The following is a 15,318-nucleotide window of genomic DNA, read 5'->3' as shown; positions in this document are numbered from 1 at the left end:
TACCAAGATGTGGATGAGAGATGATTGCAACCTTTCTTTGCTGCTTTTGCTCTTGTTCTTGATGTAACTGTAGTAACTTTTTTCAAATTGAAATTGTTTTGTAAGTTTTGTAACTTTACAACTTATGTGATCTTAGGGTTTTTAAGTGATCTTAGAGTGTCAATGTTCTTACATTTTGTAAATTATTTAATTTTGCACCTAAAAAGTGATTTGAAGTTTCAGTGATCTTGAGTGTAAGATTTTTCACACTGAAATTGTTTTGCAACTTTTTTAACTTTACAAGTTTATAAGTGGTTTTAAAGAGTCATATTAAAGTAAAGTTTGATACAAGAAATATTTTATTACACTAACGTGAACTTTTCAATAAAGTATTTTTACATTAAAACTGAATCATGTTCCATTAACACAATACAACATAGGAACAACTCCAAAAAATAAACATGTCCATGCGGAACAGTTGTCGCTGAGCCTTCAGGCATCAGTAATTGAAGCGTTCACGGAGGAGCTGCTGGCGCAAGGCTCGAGCAGTCGTTAAAGGAGCACGATGGACGGCCCTCCTCCAACCTCGTGCTCCGGCATCAGGCACTTTCCTGATCGTCGTCATCTTCCTCATCCTGCTCTTCCAAATTACTATCAGGCACTCTCCCCTCATGTGGGTCTTCTGGTTCCACTACCAGCTCCTGCTGCCTCATGATGGCCAACTTATGCAGCATGCTGCACACAACAGTGAAGTGACTGACAATCTCAGGGGAGTATTGCAAGTGGCCTCTGGAATGGTCCAGGTATTGGAAACGCTGTTTCAAGATGCCAATGGTCCTCTCTATGATGCCGCGCGTCACAATGTGCGACATGTTGTATTGATGGTCAGCTTCCGTCCGTGTTATGCATAGGGGCGTCATGAGTCAGGTGGCGAGGCCGTACCCTTTGTCTCCCAGTAGCCAGCTCTGCCCTTCTGGCTGCTGCTGAAACATGGCAGATATAACGCTGTCGCGTAGGATGAACATATCATGGGTGCTGCCAGGGTATCTTGCATCAACTGACATGATGCGATGTATGTTGTCACACACAAGCTGTACATTAATGGAGTGGAAGCCTTTTCTATTCCTGAACAGGTCAGCATCCTCCACAGGTGCTCGCAAGGCGATGTGGGTACAATCAATGTAGCCCTGTACCTTTGGGAAGCCAGCAATCTTTAAGAACCCCAGAGCCCTGACATGCATCGGTTGGCTGGTCATTGGGAATTTGATGAAGTCATTCCTCCGCACATACAGTACAGCCGTGACCTGATAAACGCAGGCATGTATTGCACGTTGAGAGATGGCGCACACATCTCCAGTTGTAGCTTGAAACGATCCCGAGGCATAGAAGGAAAGTGCAGCTATAATCTTCACTTCAACAGACAAGGCAGTCGGCGTTCTGCTTCTCGGCTGTAAATCTGCTCTCAGCATATCACAGACCTCAACGACAACTTCTTTGTGGAAACGCAGCCTTTTGACACAATCAGCCTCGCTCATGTCCAGGTACCAACGCCTGACTAAATATTGCCGTTGTGGGTAAGGCCTCCTGCCCATCAGCCTACGAGCTATGACGTTCCTGGTGCGGTGAGCTTTAATCAATTCTCTCCTATGCAGCGAATTGATGGAGAACTATTGCATAATCCGTGGTGTTGATAATGCAGCACCCATACTTGAAGTAAAAATTAAACTTTCAAAAGGTGCTGGCTGGCTGGCTCTCCCTCCCGGTGTTTTTCAGGCCTCCTCTATCCCCTGGCCGAACGGCCGAAATATCGCAGCTCTTTGCTGTCTGCGTGCTGGGGCTCAGCTGACGTCGCCCTCCCGCCCGCTGCTTTTCACGCCAACCCTATCCCTTGGCCGAACGGCCAAAATATCTCAACCCGCTTTACTGCGGCCAGGCTCTGCCGACATCTCCCTCCCTCCCGGTGCTTTTCACGCCGACCCTATCCCCCGGCCGAACGGACGAAATATCGCAACTCGACTTGATTCGTGAAACCGATCAGTAATTCCAGTGACCATAAAATCGGGTAATTTCAAGCCTGCTACTCTTTATAAAACCAACACTGATTCAGTTCTTGCGAATTATTCTAAATGGCTGGGCCTCCGCCCGCCCGCACCCCCCCCCCCCCCCACTTTGCAACATGCGTTCTCTGCCAGTTGAGCCGATTTCTCTCCCTCACCACGACCCTGAGCCACACATCAGACATGTGATCAGAGTGCTTGCGGGGGCCCTTCAAACATGTGCCTGAACATGTTCACGCAAACACGTACAATCCCACAGTGCAGCTGTTAAAGGACATGCCAGTAGAGCACTGTGGCAATGAGCAATGAGCAATGAGCAATGTCCCCCATCATTTTTCTTGACACCGCCCGGCCCCTTCAAGGGGCAGCTTGGGCCTTGCATACACAGTATTTGCATTGAAAAACCGGCAGCAACAGTCCCCTGGAGCACTGCGCAGCAGTGCAGTTTAAAGTGAATATTGGCGATGAGTCATGCTTCCATCACCATCCCAGCATGTGCAAAGGTGTTTTTGCCCTCGCTCACCTTGGCCAGCCTGCTAACAGCTATTTAGTGCGAGACAATTTTTAAAGCCAATAGTGGTCATCTGTTGCTGCGGATTATCCAGAATTGGTGAGAGAAGTAGGCACACCCATCTCACTGAAATACCTGTTTTCTTAAAAGCATTATTAAAACACTCTTCATGCAGCATTTTCTTATTGTGAGTATTATATAGTATTGTAATTTAGATGCGGGGGGGGAGGGGGGGGTGTCAGTGATTACTAATCCATTTGAAAAGGTGTCCTTCAACCAAAAAGGTTTGAGAACCACTACTCGAGACCCATCTTTGTCTCTTATATGGTCCCATTATCCTTTGTCATTTAATCACTCCTACCTTCCACCCTGCCATAGACCTTCCCTTTTGTTCTTTCATCCCCTCTTTCCCTGCCTCTGTACTTGCTTAATACCTGTTCCATCTCTAACTTTTTCCCCGTTCTAAAAGGTCACCAACCTGAGCAACTGTTTCTCACTCCACAGATGCTGCCTGACCTGCTGAGTATTTCCAGCATTTTTTTTATTTCAGATTTCCAGCATCTACTGGTTTCTAGTTTATATTTATATTTTCTACTACTAAAAGGTCTTCCTATGCTTCATCATTGTGAAGAACATACAAACTATGACACCAACCAATGTCAAGCAGGAAAAGAGAACTGTATAAACTATTTTATACACACATGTTCTGATAAACCTGTTTAGACAAACAGGTTCTCACATTGCTGTCTGAGCTGAAATCACTGTCAGACAAGTAACAATCATTACCAGAACTACTACTTCCTGCCACCTAACGTTTTACAGTGCTGGTAACACACTGACATGTACAGAACCCGAGGGGCAAAAGCAAGGTTTCTTTCTGGACAGCAGCCAATGATGAATTTGGCAGAATCCTTCAAGTGACAACTTTAAGCAAATATTGACACTTTGACTCATCCTTCGAAGTAGTATTTAAAAGCCAAAATGCCCAAGAGTTTAAACACTTATTCTCTGCTGAGACAGTTCCACGATAGTCACGCTTACAAAGAAAGTTAAATGGCTGCTCAGACAGCATAATAGTTAGTATTAAAGTGTCAACTGATCTGGCTGATCTCCACCTATTCCAGCTGCTGTTTGTGAATGACCTGTATGGGAGCTCGAGAAGCCAGGTGATGAAGAAGGAAGTCAATAATATCCTCCAGAAAGGGATTTGATAGAGTAAATAAGGAGAAATGGTTTCCACTGGTTAGTAACCAGAGGGCACAGATTTAAGAAAATTGGCAAAAGAACCGAAGGGGAGATGACAAGATTTTTTTTTAATTAACGAGTAATGATCCAGAATGCATTGCCTTAAAGGGTGGTGGAAGCAGAGACAATAATAACTTTAAAAAATAAATTGGATCTAAACTTCAAAAGGAAAGAACAGGGGAGTGGGACTAATTTGATAGCTCTTTCAAAGAGCTGGCACAGGTACAAAGGGCTGAATGGCCTCCCTCTGTGCTGTCTGATTCTATGCAATGCCAGAAACATATATTGGCTCAGAAATCCCGGTTTCTCCTTCCGGCGGACGTTCGACTGGATTCTAGAAAAAAGAAGCGCACCTACCTGAAGCTGCTGCGCCCATGCGAGATCCTGGTCCGGAGGCCTCTCCTGACTGCACGTCGCAGCGCATGCACATCGGGACGTGCGCAGGCCTGGAGCTGGAGTCACATGGCTCTGGGCAGCCAATCAGATATAGTAAATTCTCATTCATAGTAATAGGAGTTTCGCAAGTCCAAAACTCCTATTACTATGAATGAGAAATACCCCAAACACTACATAAAACATTTAAAAAAACTCAAATACACTATAGAAATAAATGAAAGCTGATAGAAATGTGTTTTTTTTTTTAAAGTTGCCGATTTTTTAAAAAAGTTTTAATTATGGCTTAAACTAAAATTACCTGTAAATAAATAAATATGTATTTTAAATTTTATTTTAATATGTTTTTAAAATCTTACGCTTTTACCAGGCGCGAGAGTTTTAAGGACATTCGCAGGACAAGAAATGGGCAAATAGCCCAATCTTTGCCGTGGGAATGTCCTCGCTCCCGAGATGCGTGCCATCTGTCAAGCCAGAAACTTGAGACCGGAAAAGCCGGTTTTCAGCGCATGCGCATTGCACGCCAAAAACGGCTTTTCCGTTGCCTTCCTGGGTCCGTAGAAACTCCGTACGTACTCGGGGAGGCCAAGATTTCTGGGCGTTAACACTGGCAATCTACATCTCAAGCTCCTGGGGAATAACAATATTGCATACGAGATCTCCCAGTCATTCACTATGGGCAAGTTCAAGTCCCACAAGAATTTAAATCATCAAATAAATAAATATAATGGGGAATAATACAATATTGAGTTTATGCCACTCTAGAGAAGACTACTTATGCTTTAAGGTCTTCCTTATTTGTAGAATAAATTTGGCATTCCTGTTGCCCCATGGATCTGAGTTTACAGGCACAAAAAATGACTTCAATCTGCTCTAGCTGTCATGCCACACAAGGTAGAATAGCTGCAGGTTTCTGTCTATGGGCTGTCCATCACCTGAACTAACCCATCAGAGCTGCAACAAATTCTGTCTATTCAAAAGCACACAGCAGAACATTTCTCAAAAGTACTTCACTACTGGCTAGTACCAAAGGGAAGGGAAAGAATGACGACTTGGTTCAGCTCTTGCCCCCAACTCCCACACACACCACTGTTTGCCAGCATCACGAGACAACATGGAGTTAAGCCTCTTCAAAGTATTTAGATATACCTTGGTTCAAATAGGTGAGAGTTTCATCGTGTAATTTAACAGCAGGAGATGTGGCGGCATAGAGCACATACTGGAATGGTGGATGCTTGGTTTCATTCTCTAGAGGAAGGTTAGAATCTTCTTGCTTGAAAATGGGCAGTGCCAAGACATCACTGCAAAACAAGAATGTTAGTATTAATTTTGTCCGCAGAATGGTAGTATTCAAATTAAGAAAAGTAAATAAAGATTCTGTTCAACAGAATGAACAAATTAATAGTTACTTCTAACTACACTTCAGTACTTAAAAAAACATAATTCAAACCAGAAAATGTGTAATTCAAACCTAATGCATAATGCTAAGGTTTACTTCATAGTTTTAAAACACCATACACTCAGATTATTAACCTATTTCTGCTGATTAAACTGTCAAAATTTCCCATTCTCTCTAAAAACTATTAAACACATGCAAAAATGGAATCTTTCACATTTTGTTTAACGGATAAGATTTTGTACTTCTAAAGCTTTAAATGGTACTTTGAGACTTGGATTTTTTTTTCTAATGTGGACAACAAGATCACTTGTTCCTCAATTAACCCAGCAATATGTTATACCTCAGTTAGTGTACAAGAAACTGCACTGCATCACTACTATAAATGCTGAGAGTTACACAAATTTCCTAAGTAATCTTGGTACCAAACAAACATGTATCGCGGTTGGCTGTTGTAGAAATGACTCATGTAATGTACAGCTACCATCTTATAAAAACTGTTAGATTGGTTATTTGTTCCCTTCAATTTGAGTACACTGCCAGCGCCCAAGTAGCAGAACAGGCTACCAGAAGGAATGTTATTAAAGTTTCTCTTTTGACTCTCATTGAAGACTCAATAGGCATATCTTATTTCAATTAAAGGGAGAAGAGAGCAAAAGCAAAACCACACAAATGTTTACTCCAGAAAGGGAAACCAATAAAATGACAGATTGGACCGTTCATGACAACATCATTCATTAACTGCTCAATGTTGTTGAAGTGCCTTATCTTACACTATAGGGATGCAACAAATGTGCACGTGAAGTGCCACCTGTTAGCTGTAGTCTATAGTGAAAATGATCCAACGTTCGCAAACTAATATCATTCCAGATCCAGGAAAGTGCTGTTGGGAGTAAGGTAGCTAGTTTCAGTAAACACAGGAAGTCAGACCCCCTCGTTTGCAATTAGTAATATCAGTGTAAATGCCAGCAAAGAACTAAAAACCGAAACTTGGTTTATCCCTTTAAATTCTCCAGATACAGTAATTGACTTTACTCTTGAAAATTTCTCCATGTTTGTACATCTTGCCTGGGGGCTGGACCAGTAAAAATAATCAGTTTGCTTAAGTTCTTGGGTTTCATGAAATGAAGACCTTTACTGGTTACACCAGCTACTTTTATATTGTTCCTTTAATTCAGTTTGCAGAGTCCTGCATTCCAGGTGAACTGGGTCTACAAGCCTGCCACGAGGCAAAAGAAAACAGATTTAACAGCACATGCATTGGGAGTTATTCCGGAAAAACAAATTAAAATATAAAATCAGCCATCTGCTGCTGTTCCTTTTAAACTAGGTATGAAGGCTGCTGATAACTTGCTGTAAAAGAGGGCACTTTATAAAAAGGTCTAAAATAGATTTTGCTTAATTTTTGCAGTTTAAGCTTTAAATTCAAATCCCAAGAATCTCAATCTAATTTGTATTTTGGGAGGGGTTGCCAAGGAGACCATCAAAAATAAAATGGCAGAATCCCAAGACAAGTACAGAAAAAAAATACACCTACAGACTTATAAGGTGGTCCAGCAGGTCATACACACCCGAAGATCGCAGATTCAATCTTGGATCTGTGACGATTTAGCTGATCTCAGTTGTGGAAACATTTCAAGCATGTAACCCTGCATCAGAACAGTTCCAAAAGGAAATATAGCAGCACAGAGTTGGTTGACAGACAGCAAGAAAACAATTAGATTAAATAGGTGCTGCTCGAGTTGGAGAAGGGTGGAAGTAGTGTTCCCCAAGGGTCAATGCCTGGTCTACCTTTATTCTCAGTATACATAGATAATTTAGACTTAGCTATAGGGAACACAATCTCAAAATTTTCTGATGCAACAAAAGTAGTAGGTTTGGCAAACAGTGAGGAAAACTGTAGAAGATTCCAGTAAAACAAAGTTAGTGGATTGGGAAATAGGCAACAGATGCAATTTAATACAGATAAGTGTATGAACTAATACATTTTGGGAGGACAGAAAAGGAATGGGAGTGTACACTAAATAGAAAGACATTGACGGATGTGGATGAACAGAAAAATGTATGTTTCCAAAACATAATTCCCTGAAAGTGCAAATGTGGGTCGATGAAGCCACAAAAGTCAACAGCATTTTGGGTTTTATACATAGGGGCATTGATTACAAGAGTAAATAAATAATGAAGAATTTGCATAAAGCGATTAGAGTAGCGTATGCCGTTTTGGGTACCCTTATAGAGAGAGCACTGAAGCCATAGAAAGCATTAAGTGTAGGTTCACCAAGATGAAGCTAGACACAGAAGTGCAGTTATAAGCAGATACTCAAGATACTAGGACCATTTCCACTAGAGAAGAGAAGACCAAGAGATTGAATACAAGTTTTGAAATTATGAAAGGTTTTCACATTAAATAGAGGAAGACCATCAGTGACATGGGGCCATTAACATAAAATTGCCATTATGAGTGAGGAGAGAGATTCGGAGAAATGTATTTACATAGAGGGCTGTTGAAGCATGGAAAGTTTTGCCACAGTGAATGGTTGGAGAAGAAAATATTCTGAAGCACAGGAAAATAATTGGACTATAGAGAGAGACTCAGGCAAGGGGAAGTAGTTTTGGAGTGTAGAAAAAGCTGGCACACAATGGTACTGAATGACCACCTCCTCCTTGTGCTGTAAATTTTTGTAGTTCTCTATACAGATGCTGACCATTCCACAGTGGTCATCATCGACTTCGAAGAAAACTGCCCACAGAGATCTAACGATCTCCGTGGCATGAATTTCAGCTCTACTGACATTAATTTCATGCTGGTGAAAGTCTGAGGGATTTCCAGTGTCCAACAGTGATGTCATCAAGCTGGATAAGCAGCCAATCACATTAAAGAATTCTCAGACAGCAAACCAGGAAGTAAAAAGCACTGATTTTCCTTCACTTTTTAATCATTTGAGAGAGTGAAGTAAAGATTGGGACATACACAAGATTAAAGTAGAAACTTAGATATCATAAACAAACTTTTTAATTAAAAAATAAAATTAAAACATTTTTAAACTATGGAATTTTTTTAATTTGACATTCCACAAATATAAAATTACTTTTTCAGGGCCAGAATAGTTGTTCAACAATAATTGTGAACCAGTACGCCATTAAAAACCCAGTTACACCTCATTCAACAAGGCTTAATGTTTTTGTTTTTTTTAATTAAAAAAAGAGCAATATTGCAGGGAAAAAGTTCACAGTCTTGTCAGTTCAGTGATTTCTCAAAGATTGCCGGCTCTGGGGAACTCAACAGCATACAATCACTGACAGCAACTTCTGGATTTCTGTGTGCATGCGCTCTCTCTAGAACTTGCTGTCAGTTTCAGAGGGGCAATGACGGCAAACGCTGACAGGTTTGGCATCATTACCACCTCAAAATCCAAGCCATAGTTGTCTGAAACATGTTATTGTAAAATATATCACCGTGGTAACTGTCTGGCCAGGGTGTAAAGGACTCAGATTATAGAAATGTACAACTCAGAACAGTTGTACCAATGCAATTACCACTTTAAAACGAGGAAACAATCAAAAGGCACATGAAGAAATGAGACAATTCCATATCTGATTATAAATTTCCAGTAAATTTTCTTTCAAATATTTATCAATCTTGGTCTTTGCATTCTCCAATAATAATTTGTTTAAATATATTAAAACATCAAGTCCATCTTTTCTGGATACACTCAATTCTAGTGAGAGCCTTGAAACCAGTGCTGTCGCTACATTTACTTAGCTAATGGTACCAACACACTGTCGAAAAAATAAATCATACTTAAAACAAAAACACTATATTGTACCTGTACTATTCATATTATGCTTCTGGGGACACTGGGACATTATTCTACATTAAAAACACAACTTGATGGAAGTTGCTTTTGTGTGATGGTCTTAATTCTTTACCCTAAATTGTCTCCACCACTACCATCAATTGGCCGGTAACGTTTCAGGTCGATAACCTGTTCTGACGAAGGGTCATCGACCTGAAAAGGTAACTCTATTTCTCTCCAGAGATGCTGCCTGACCCGCTGAGATTTCCAGCATTTTCTGTTTTAATGCCTAAAACATCAACCCTTATCGGTTCTACAGTTGTTGATTTCATATGTTGTGTATTTCCAGCTGTTTCGGGGGAGGGAAGAGTGGCGAGTTGAATTTTCAATACATTTGCAATCCAATTCATTATCTAAACTCTATTTCAACTAGTTAACACGGTGCACATTGAACTTACACATCGAATCTGACTTTTTGTAAAGCATCAGCTATAAAATACATGAAATTGAAGGAAAAGGCCCATGAAACAATTAGCAATCATATAAAGAACACCCCAGCATACGTACAGCCTAGTCGCTGCTGGAGAGCAGAGCCCGGTGGCTTAAAGTTCCCGATCTCAGTCACACATCGGATTCCTGCTGCCGAACAAAAGACCCCGAGGTCCAGGAGATCCCTCCAATCTTCACGCAGCCCCTCCATCCCACCCCCTGGCCTCTCACCTCATGCTATAAGCCCCAGAGCCGAGCTCCTGGCCGATCCCGGACAAACTGGAGTCGAAATCGTGCACCAGCCCGGACTCGATGGCTTCGTCCATCTTCAGCACCCAAGCCATGGTGAGAGAGGGCGGCCAAGCCCAGGCCGGGCGGTGCCGCCGGGGGTAAGGGGAGCGGGCGCTTGCAGGCGGCGGTCCGCGCGCGCGCTCTCCCCCTCCCCCCGCTGTCCCAGTTGCTAGGACCCGGTTGCTAGGAGGCGGCCTGCCCTCACTCTCTGTCTGTCACGCGCGCTCGCTCGCTCCCCCAGTCCAGTCCGGCTCGGCTCACACGGTCATGGCAACGCTTCAGATCCAGACACTGCCGCCGGCTCCTCGGCGTCCTCCTCCCAGTCGCGGTAACGCCGGCACGGCAAGCTTCCGCTTGGCTGTGGGCTCACGCACAGCCCGGCCGGCTGCTGCGGCTGACGATGCCGTCGCCGCCGCCGCTCCGCGTTCTCACCGATTCCGGCACAAACATGGCCGCTCACCTCCCCACCCCCAGTTGCCTCCGACCGAACAACTGCGTCACTACGCGCGCTGCCGTCGCGAGCGCTCAAGCCAACGGCAAACGCGTGGGACGGGGCCCGGTCTGACTGACAGCTCCTCTCGGCTAATCAGCGCAAAGCTACCGCCTAACCGCCTAACCTCGTCCGCCAGCTGTCCAATAAGCAGGCACGTTTCTATCACACTACGATGTTGATTGACGTGCAGAGCGGAGGTGGGAAAATGGGTCTGTCGAAAGCAGTTGAAGCAGGATGGGAGCTCGACAAGTTAGGTGAATAAATCTTGGGGAGTGACCTCAGATACCAGCTCACTCCAATTGCGGCGCGGCCAGAAAACTATCGAAGCTGGTAGGTGAGTTAGCATCCGAAAAAAAGGACCTGAAATGTTAACGTTGTTTCTCTCTCTACAGATGCTGTCTGACCTGAGTATTTCCAGCATTTTCAGATTTCCAGCATCCGCAGTATTTTGCCTCTGAAAGAAAGAAGGTTGATGCGTAGGGTATATTCCAGAAGAAACGTGCTGCTGTGGATTTCCAGCTGCTGCGGATCTCCAGCTGTTTTTATTTAAGAATTCCAGAAATTGATAGTATGTATTTATCCCTATAGTACTGACTCGAGGTCTGACTGCAGAAATCAGCCCGCCTAAAGGAGAAAGAGCAACTATGGAAGTAATCGATGACCATACAGAGCAATTTATGATCAAGGCTAATGACAATAAATACAGAAAATGCTGGAAATACTCAGCAGGTCAGGCAGCATTTGTGGAGAGAGAAACAAAGGTAATGTTGCAGTTCGATGTAACAGATTTTAAGCAAGTACAGAGGCAGAGAAAGGGGTGAGGGAGGAAAGAACCAAAGGGAAGGTTTGTGATAGGGTGCAATGCAGGAGTGATCAAATGACAAACGGTATGATTGTACAAAGCAAAAGGAGATAGTAATGGCAGAAGTAAAGAAACAAAAGATGAGTCTAGGAGAGGCGTAAATGGGTGTAAATTGCTAGTCCATTTAAACCCATGGAAATCTGGATCTCTCCCTAAAAAGCTGGACTAGGTCAAGTGAAAATGTCAAAACAGATTGATAGATTATTTCAGATTCCAGCATCCGAAATATTTTGCTTTTGATAGATTATTAGGCAAGGGGATCAACGGTTACAGAACGAAGATGAAGTTAAGATACAGATCAGCCATGATCTAATTGAATGACGAACAGGCTCCAGGGGCTGAATATCCTACTCCTGTTCCATTAAACAGTTCTATATGTTTAAATGGGCGCGTAAGGTGGAAATCTGAAATAAAAGTAACTGGAAATACACAGCAGATGGATTTTCCCTCCAACGTATATCTGAATGTGGCATACTTCAAAGATTGATCACATTTTAACCAAGAGGAGCGATTGTCATTCGAGAAAGTCACGCTTGGTGGATCTGCCAGAAATTGAAATGAATTCGCAGCCAGATGTGAAGAGGCCCAAACTGTACACCAAACACACGGACTTTTGAATCTTCTAAACTCACGGTTGCACCTGGGTGCCTGTAATTCGTGGGATTGCCACTTGATTGGAAACTTTTCAGGTCTGAAATTAGGGTCAAAGACTTTCTTCCAGTACAACACTAATGCATCAGGATATATTTGGCCTTCTGAAAAGCAGTTTTAGAGAGACAAGTATTAAATAAAACGAATCTAATTAAGATTTGGTGGATCTGAATTTCTAATTTCAGCGAGGAGTTAACTTGTTATAATATTTTACGCCGATAACCACATTGGAAAGCTCAGGAAACTTACGAAACTAATTATCCAGAACAGTAAAGAACTTAATTTTTATTTGGGGTTTTTTTAAACGTGTTTTATCCCACATATTCACCAGTAGTTAAAGATGCCAAGTGTAAGTAGGTGTTCGATTTAAAAGGTAATTGTTGGGCCATTCAAATTGCAACCGCGATTCTGAAAACGTTAGCCAGATTAATTTTTGTTTGCTGACGGCTCGCAGTTGTGGAAAGGTTTTAATTTTGAAGTTATATAGAAGTTCTTGGTCATTTTATGCGTAAAGTCCGCACAAAACACAGCCTAAATCTGTTGTGGCTGGCAAAGATGCAATAATCACCGAAATGGGATGGGTTAAAATTCCTAAACCTTGGGGCAGTGAAAAGCAATCCCCAATTCCACTGGGCCCCCTCTCCAACGCTCCACCCCCTCCATTTGATTTGACAGAAACAAGTAATATCTGCATCCACCGGCTTTTATCCTGCAATTTCCTTCATCAGATCGGTTACTATCGGAACCCAAAGCATTAATAGTTCTGACCTCTCCGCGGACCTGCTCTGCCTCTCCAGCATTTTCTGCGATTTCTTGTTCGCAGCATCTCCAATCTTTTGTTTTAATCATAACATGAACCTATTCGTCTTGCTGCAAGATGTTTTAAGCGTTTTACAACGTTAGTTGTGGTTTTGATTTTGGGGAATGAAAGGGGAGTGTGAACATTTAAGATTCAACACGCCAATCAATGTGATATTTCAGATCCAGGCCACTGTAAACAGCGGGGGAGAGAGAAACAAACCACAATCTGGGTTCGTAAAGTTAAACGGCGCTTGAAGGAAAGAATTCAGTTAGAAAGATCATGTTTGAGTTTTTTTTTACTGATTGAATAGTTCAGTTTAGGACGGAGCATTACGCATCCTCTAGCTCCGTGTACAGAACAAGCTAAGTAATACAAAATACAGAAACAACATTCTTACCGGAGGTAGCTATTACTGCTGGGGTATTGATGGTATTGTTCGGGTTGCGAGTGCCAGAAGAGCATTTTGTGATGTGATCCGGGGTGTTCAGCCGAGTGATCACTGAAACGAGAGAATGAGAAAGCTCTTAAGATTCCCGTTGAGCCACCGTGTACCTGGCGTTTTCCCTGGGACCTGCCGACGACATTATCACCTTTACCTGATGTCAGTTACACAGACAGGCACATCCAATGGGACTGGGGAGGAAGAACTGCCCATTCACACAACCAAAGAGGGATCAGTCACTGAGGAGTGCTATAAAGACAAATACCCCACTCTCTCTGATAGATATCTATCAATAATCATAGGTGGCCCTCGTATCGAGAATGACTTGCTTCCACGCCAAAAAGGGATGAGATCACAGGTGCTTCAATGAAGGACCTAATATTCCAGGTCCTGAACTACATCCTGAAGGGTGGAAGATGCCTGTGCGTCGATTTTTTTAATGTGTGGTGACCGTTGCACTACAAGCTACCACACAGGCTTGACAGAGTGAGGTCTTGGTCCAGTGGCAAGGATTACCCAAGACGACTGGAGACCAGCTCTGCTGCATGGACCTAGTGCGCACACAATTGCAGTGTATAGATAAATACTGACATATATATATACATATAAATATAGACAGATAGTTAAGACATAAATTCCACAGGAGATTTATAATATCAAAGTGATATTACAGGAAAATGTTTAACAATTATACAATTTCATCAATTTAAATCACTTTTCTGGTTAGAAATTGCTTGATAATATGTTCAGTCATTTAGTGAGTGTAATTTTTCTGGAGTGGTCTCATGGAGTCATTTTATTTTTTTAAAAATCTGAACTTTGTTTAATTAAATAATTGCACATTCCATGTCCTTTAGATTTACTCACTTTTACGGCTGATCAGAGTAGTGCATAGAATCATAGATTCATAGAAGTTTACAGCACGGAAGGAGGCCATTTCAGCCCATCGTGTCCTTTCCAGCCAACAAGAGACTAGCTAGTCTAATCCCAATTTCCAGCTCTAGGTCGGCATTTCAGATACACATACAAGTACAGGAAACCCTCGATTATCCGTACACGGATCTAATGGAGAACCCGCTGCAACGGCACTTTTAAAAACTGATAGTGTCCCGTGTACACGCAGTCCTACGCTGACCACTTTCTGCACCTGTCCGCCACTGAGGGTGCCGCCTGGCCTCGGGGGTAAGTAAAGCCGAGTCTCATTCGACCTCCAGCGGTTGAAGCCTTTAGACTGGCCATTTCACCTTTCAGCCTCGCCACTGGGCCTGATCGTGGCACTAGCGGGGAATGAGCTCAGGTTTCTAGACAGGATCTGGGGACCCTGCATGCTGACACCATCCGGCTTGTCTGTGCTCTTTCTCTGCAGACCGATGACTGTCGAAGGATTGGGGATTAGGCTCGTAGAGTTGGAGTTCGAACTACAGTAGTTTCAACATTGATTTGAGGGAGGGGTTGTTGACTCCAGCAATTTAATCTAGCATCAGGTTATAAATTTGGGACCCAAACATTCTCGCCAAATACGTGCACTCGTCCTAGCGGCAAAATCGTTTACCCGGAATAGCTCGATCCCCGAGGGACCCGGATAATTGAGAGTTGCCTGTACTTTTTAAATGTGGTGAGGGTTTCTGCCTCTACCCCTCTTTCAGGCAGTGAGTTCCAGACCCCCACAGCCCTCTGCATGAAGAAATATCCCCTCTAAACCTTCGACCAATTACTTTAAATTTATACCGCCTGGTTATTGACCCCTCTGCTAAGGGAAATAGTCCTTTCTATCCACAATATCTAGGATGCTCATAATTTTATGCACCTCAATGAGGTCTCCCCTCAGCCTTCTCTGTTCTAAGGAAAACAAATCCAGCCTATCCAATCTGTCCTCATAGTTAAGATTCTGTACTCCCACAACATCCTCG

General features: G+C 42.8%; 1 protein-coding gene and 1 long non-coding RNA gene across 5 annotated transcripts in view; one reads left to right on the top strand and one right to left on the bottom strand.

Annotated features, from left to right (window-relative positions):
- The window catches only part of LOC139273303 (upstream-binding protein 1-like), a 96,907-nt gene extending 86,275 nt beyond the window's left edge, over nucleotides 1–10,632 (bottom strand). For 3 of the 4 annotated variants that reach the window (XM_070890045.1, XM_070890064.1, XM_070890055.1), the window contains exons 1-2: nucleotides 10,099–10,632; nucleotides 5,335–5,486 (exon numbers count right to left, since the gene is read on the bottom strand). In XM_070890045.1, coding sequence (XP_070746146.1) covers nucleotides 5,335–5,486; nucleotides 10,099–10,211 — 265 coding nt within the window. In that variant the 5' untranslated portion in view covers nucleotides 10,212–10,632. The other variant, XM_070890074.1, reaches the window with a different exon arrangement.
- A 199-nt stretch (nucleotides 10,633–10,831) lies between these two features.
- Nucleotides 10,832–12,319, top strand: LOC139273337 (uncharacterized). Its single transcript, XR_011595073.1, has 2 exons — nucleotides 10,832–10,905; nucleotides 11,044–12,319. It is a non-coding gene; the product is annotated as an uncharacterized lncRNA (long non-coding RNA).
- Nucleotides 12,320–15,318: the final 2,999 nt, after the last annotated feature.

Source organism: Pristiophorus japonicus, chromosome 1 (assembly GCF_044704955.1).
Source record: "Pristiophorus japonicus isolate sPriJap1 chromosome 1, sPriJap1.hap1, whole genome shotgun sequence".
NCBI classification, from domain to species: Eukaryota; Metazoa; Chordata; class Chondrichthyes; family Pristiophoridae; genus Pristiophorus; species Pristiophorus japonicus.
Note: the sequence above shows the minus strand (reverse complement) of the source record. Positions and strands in the feature narration are given on the sequence as shown.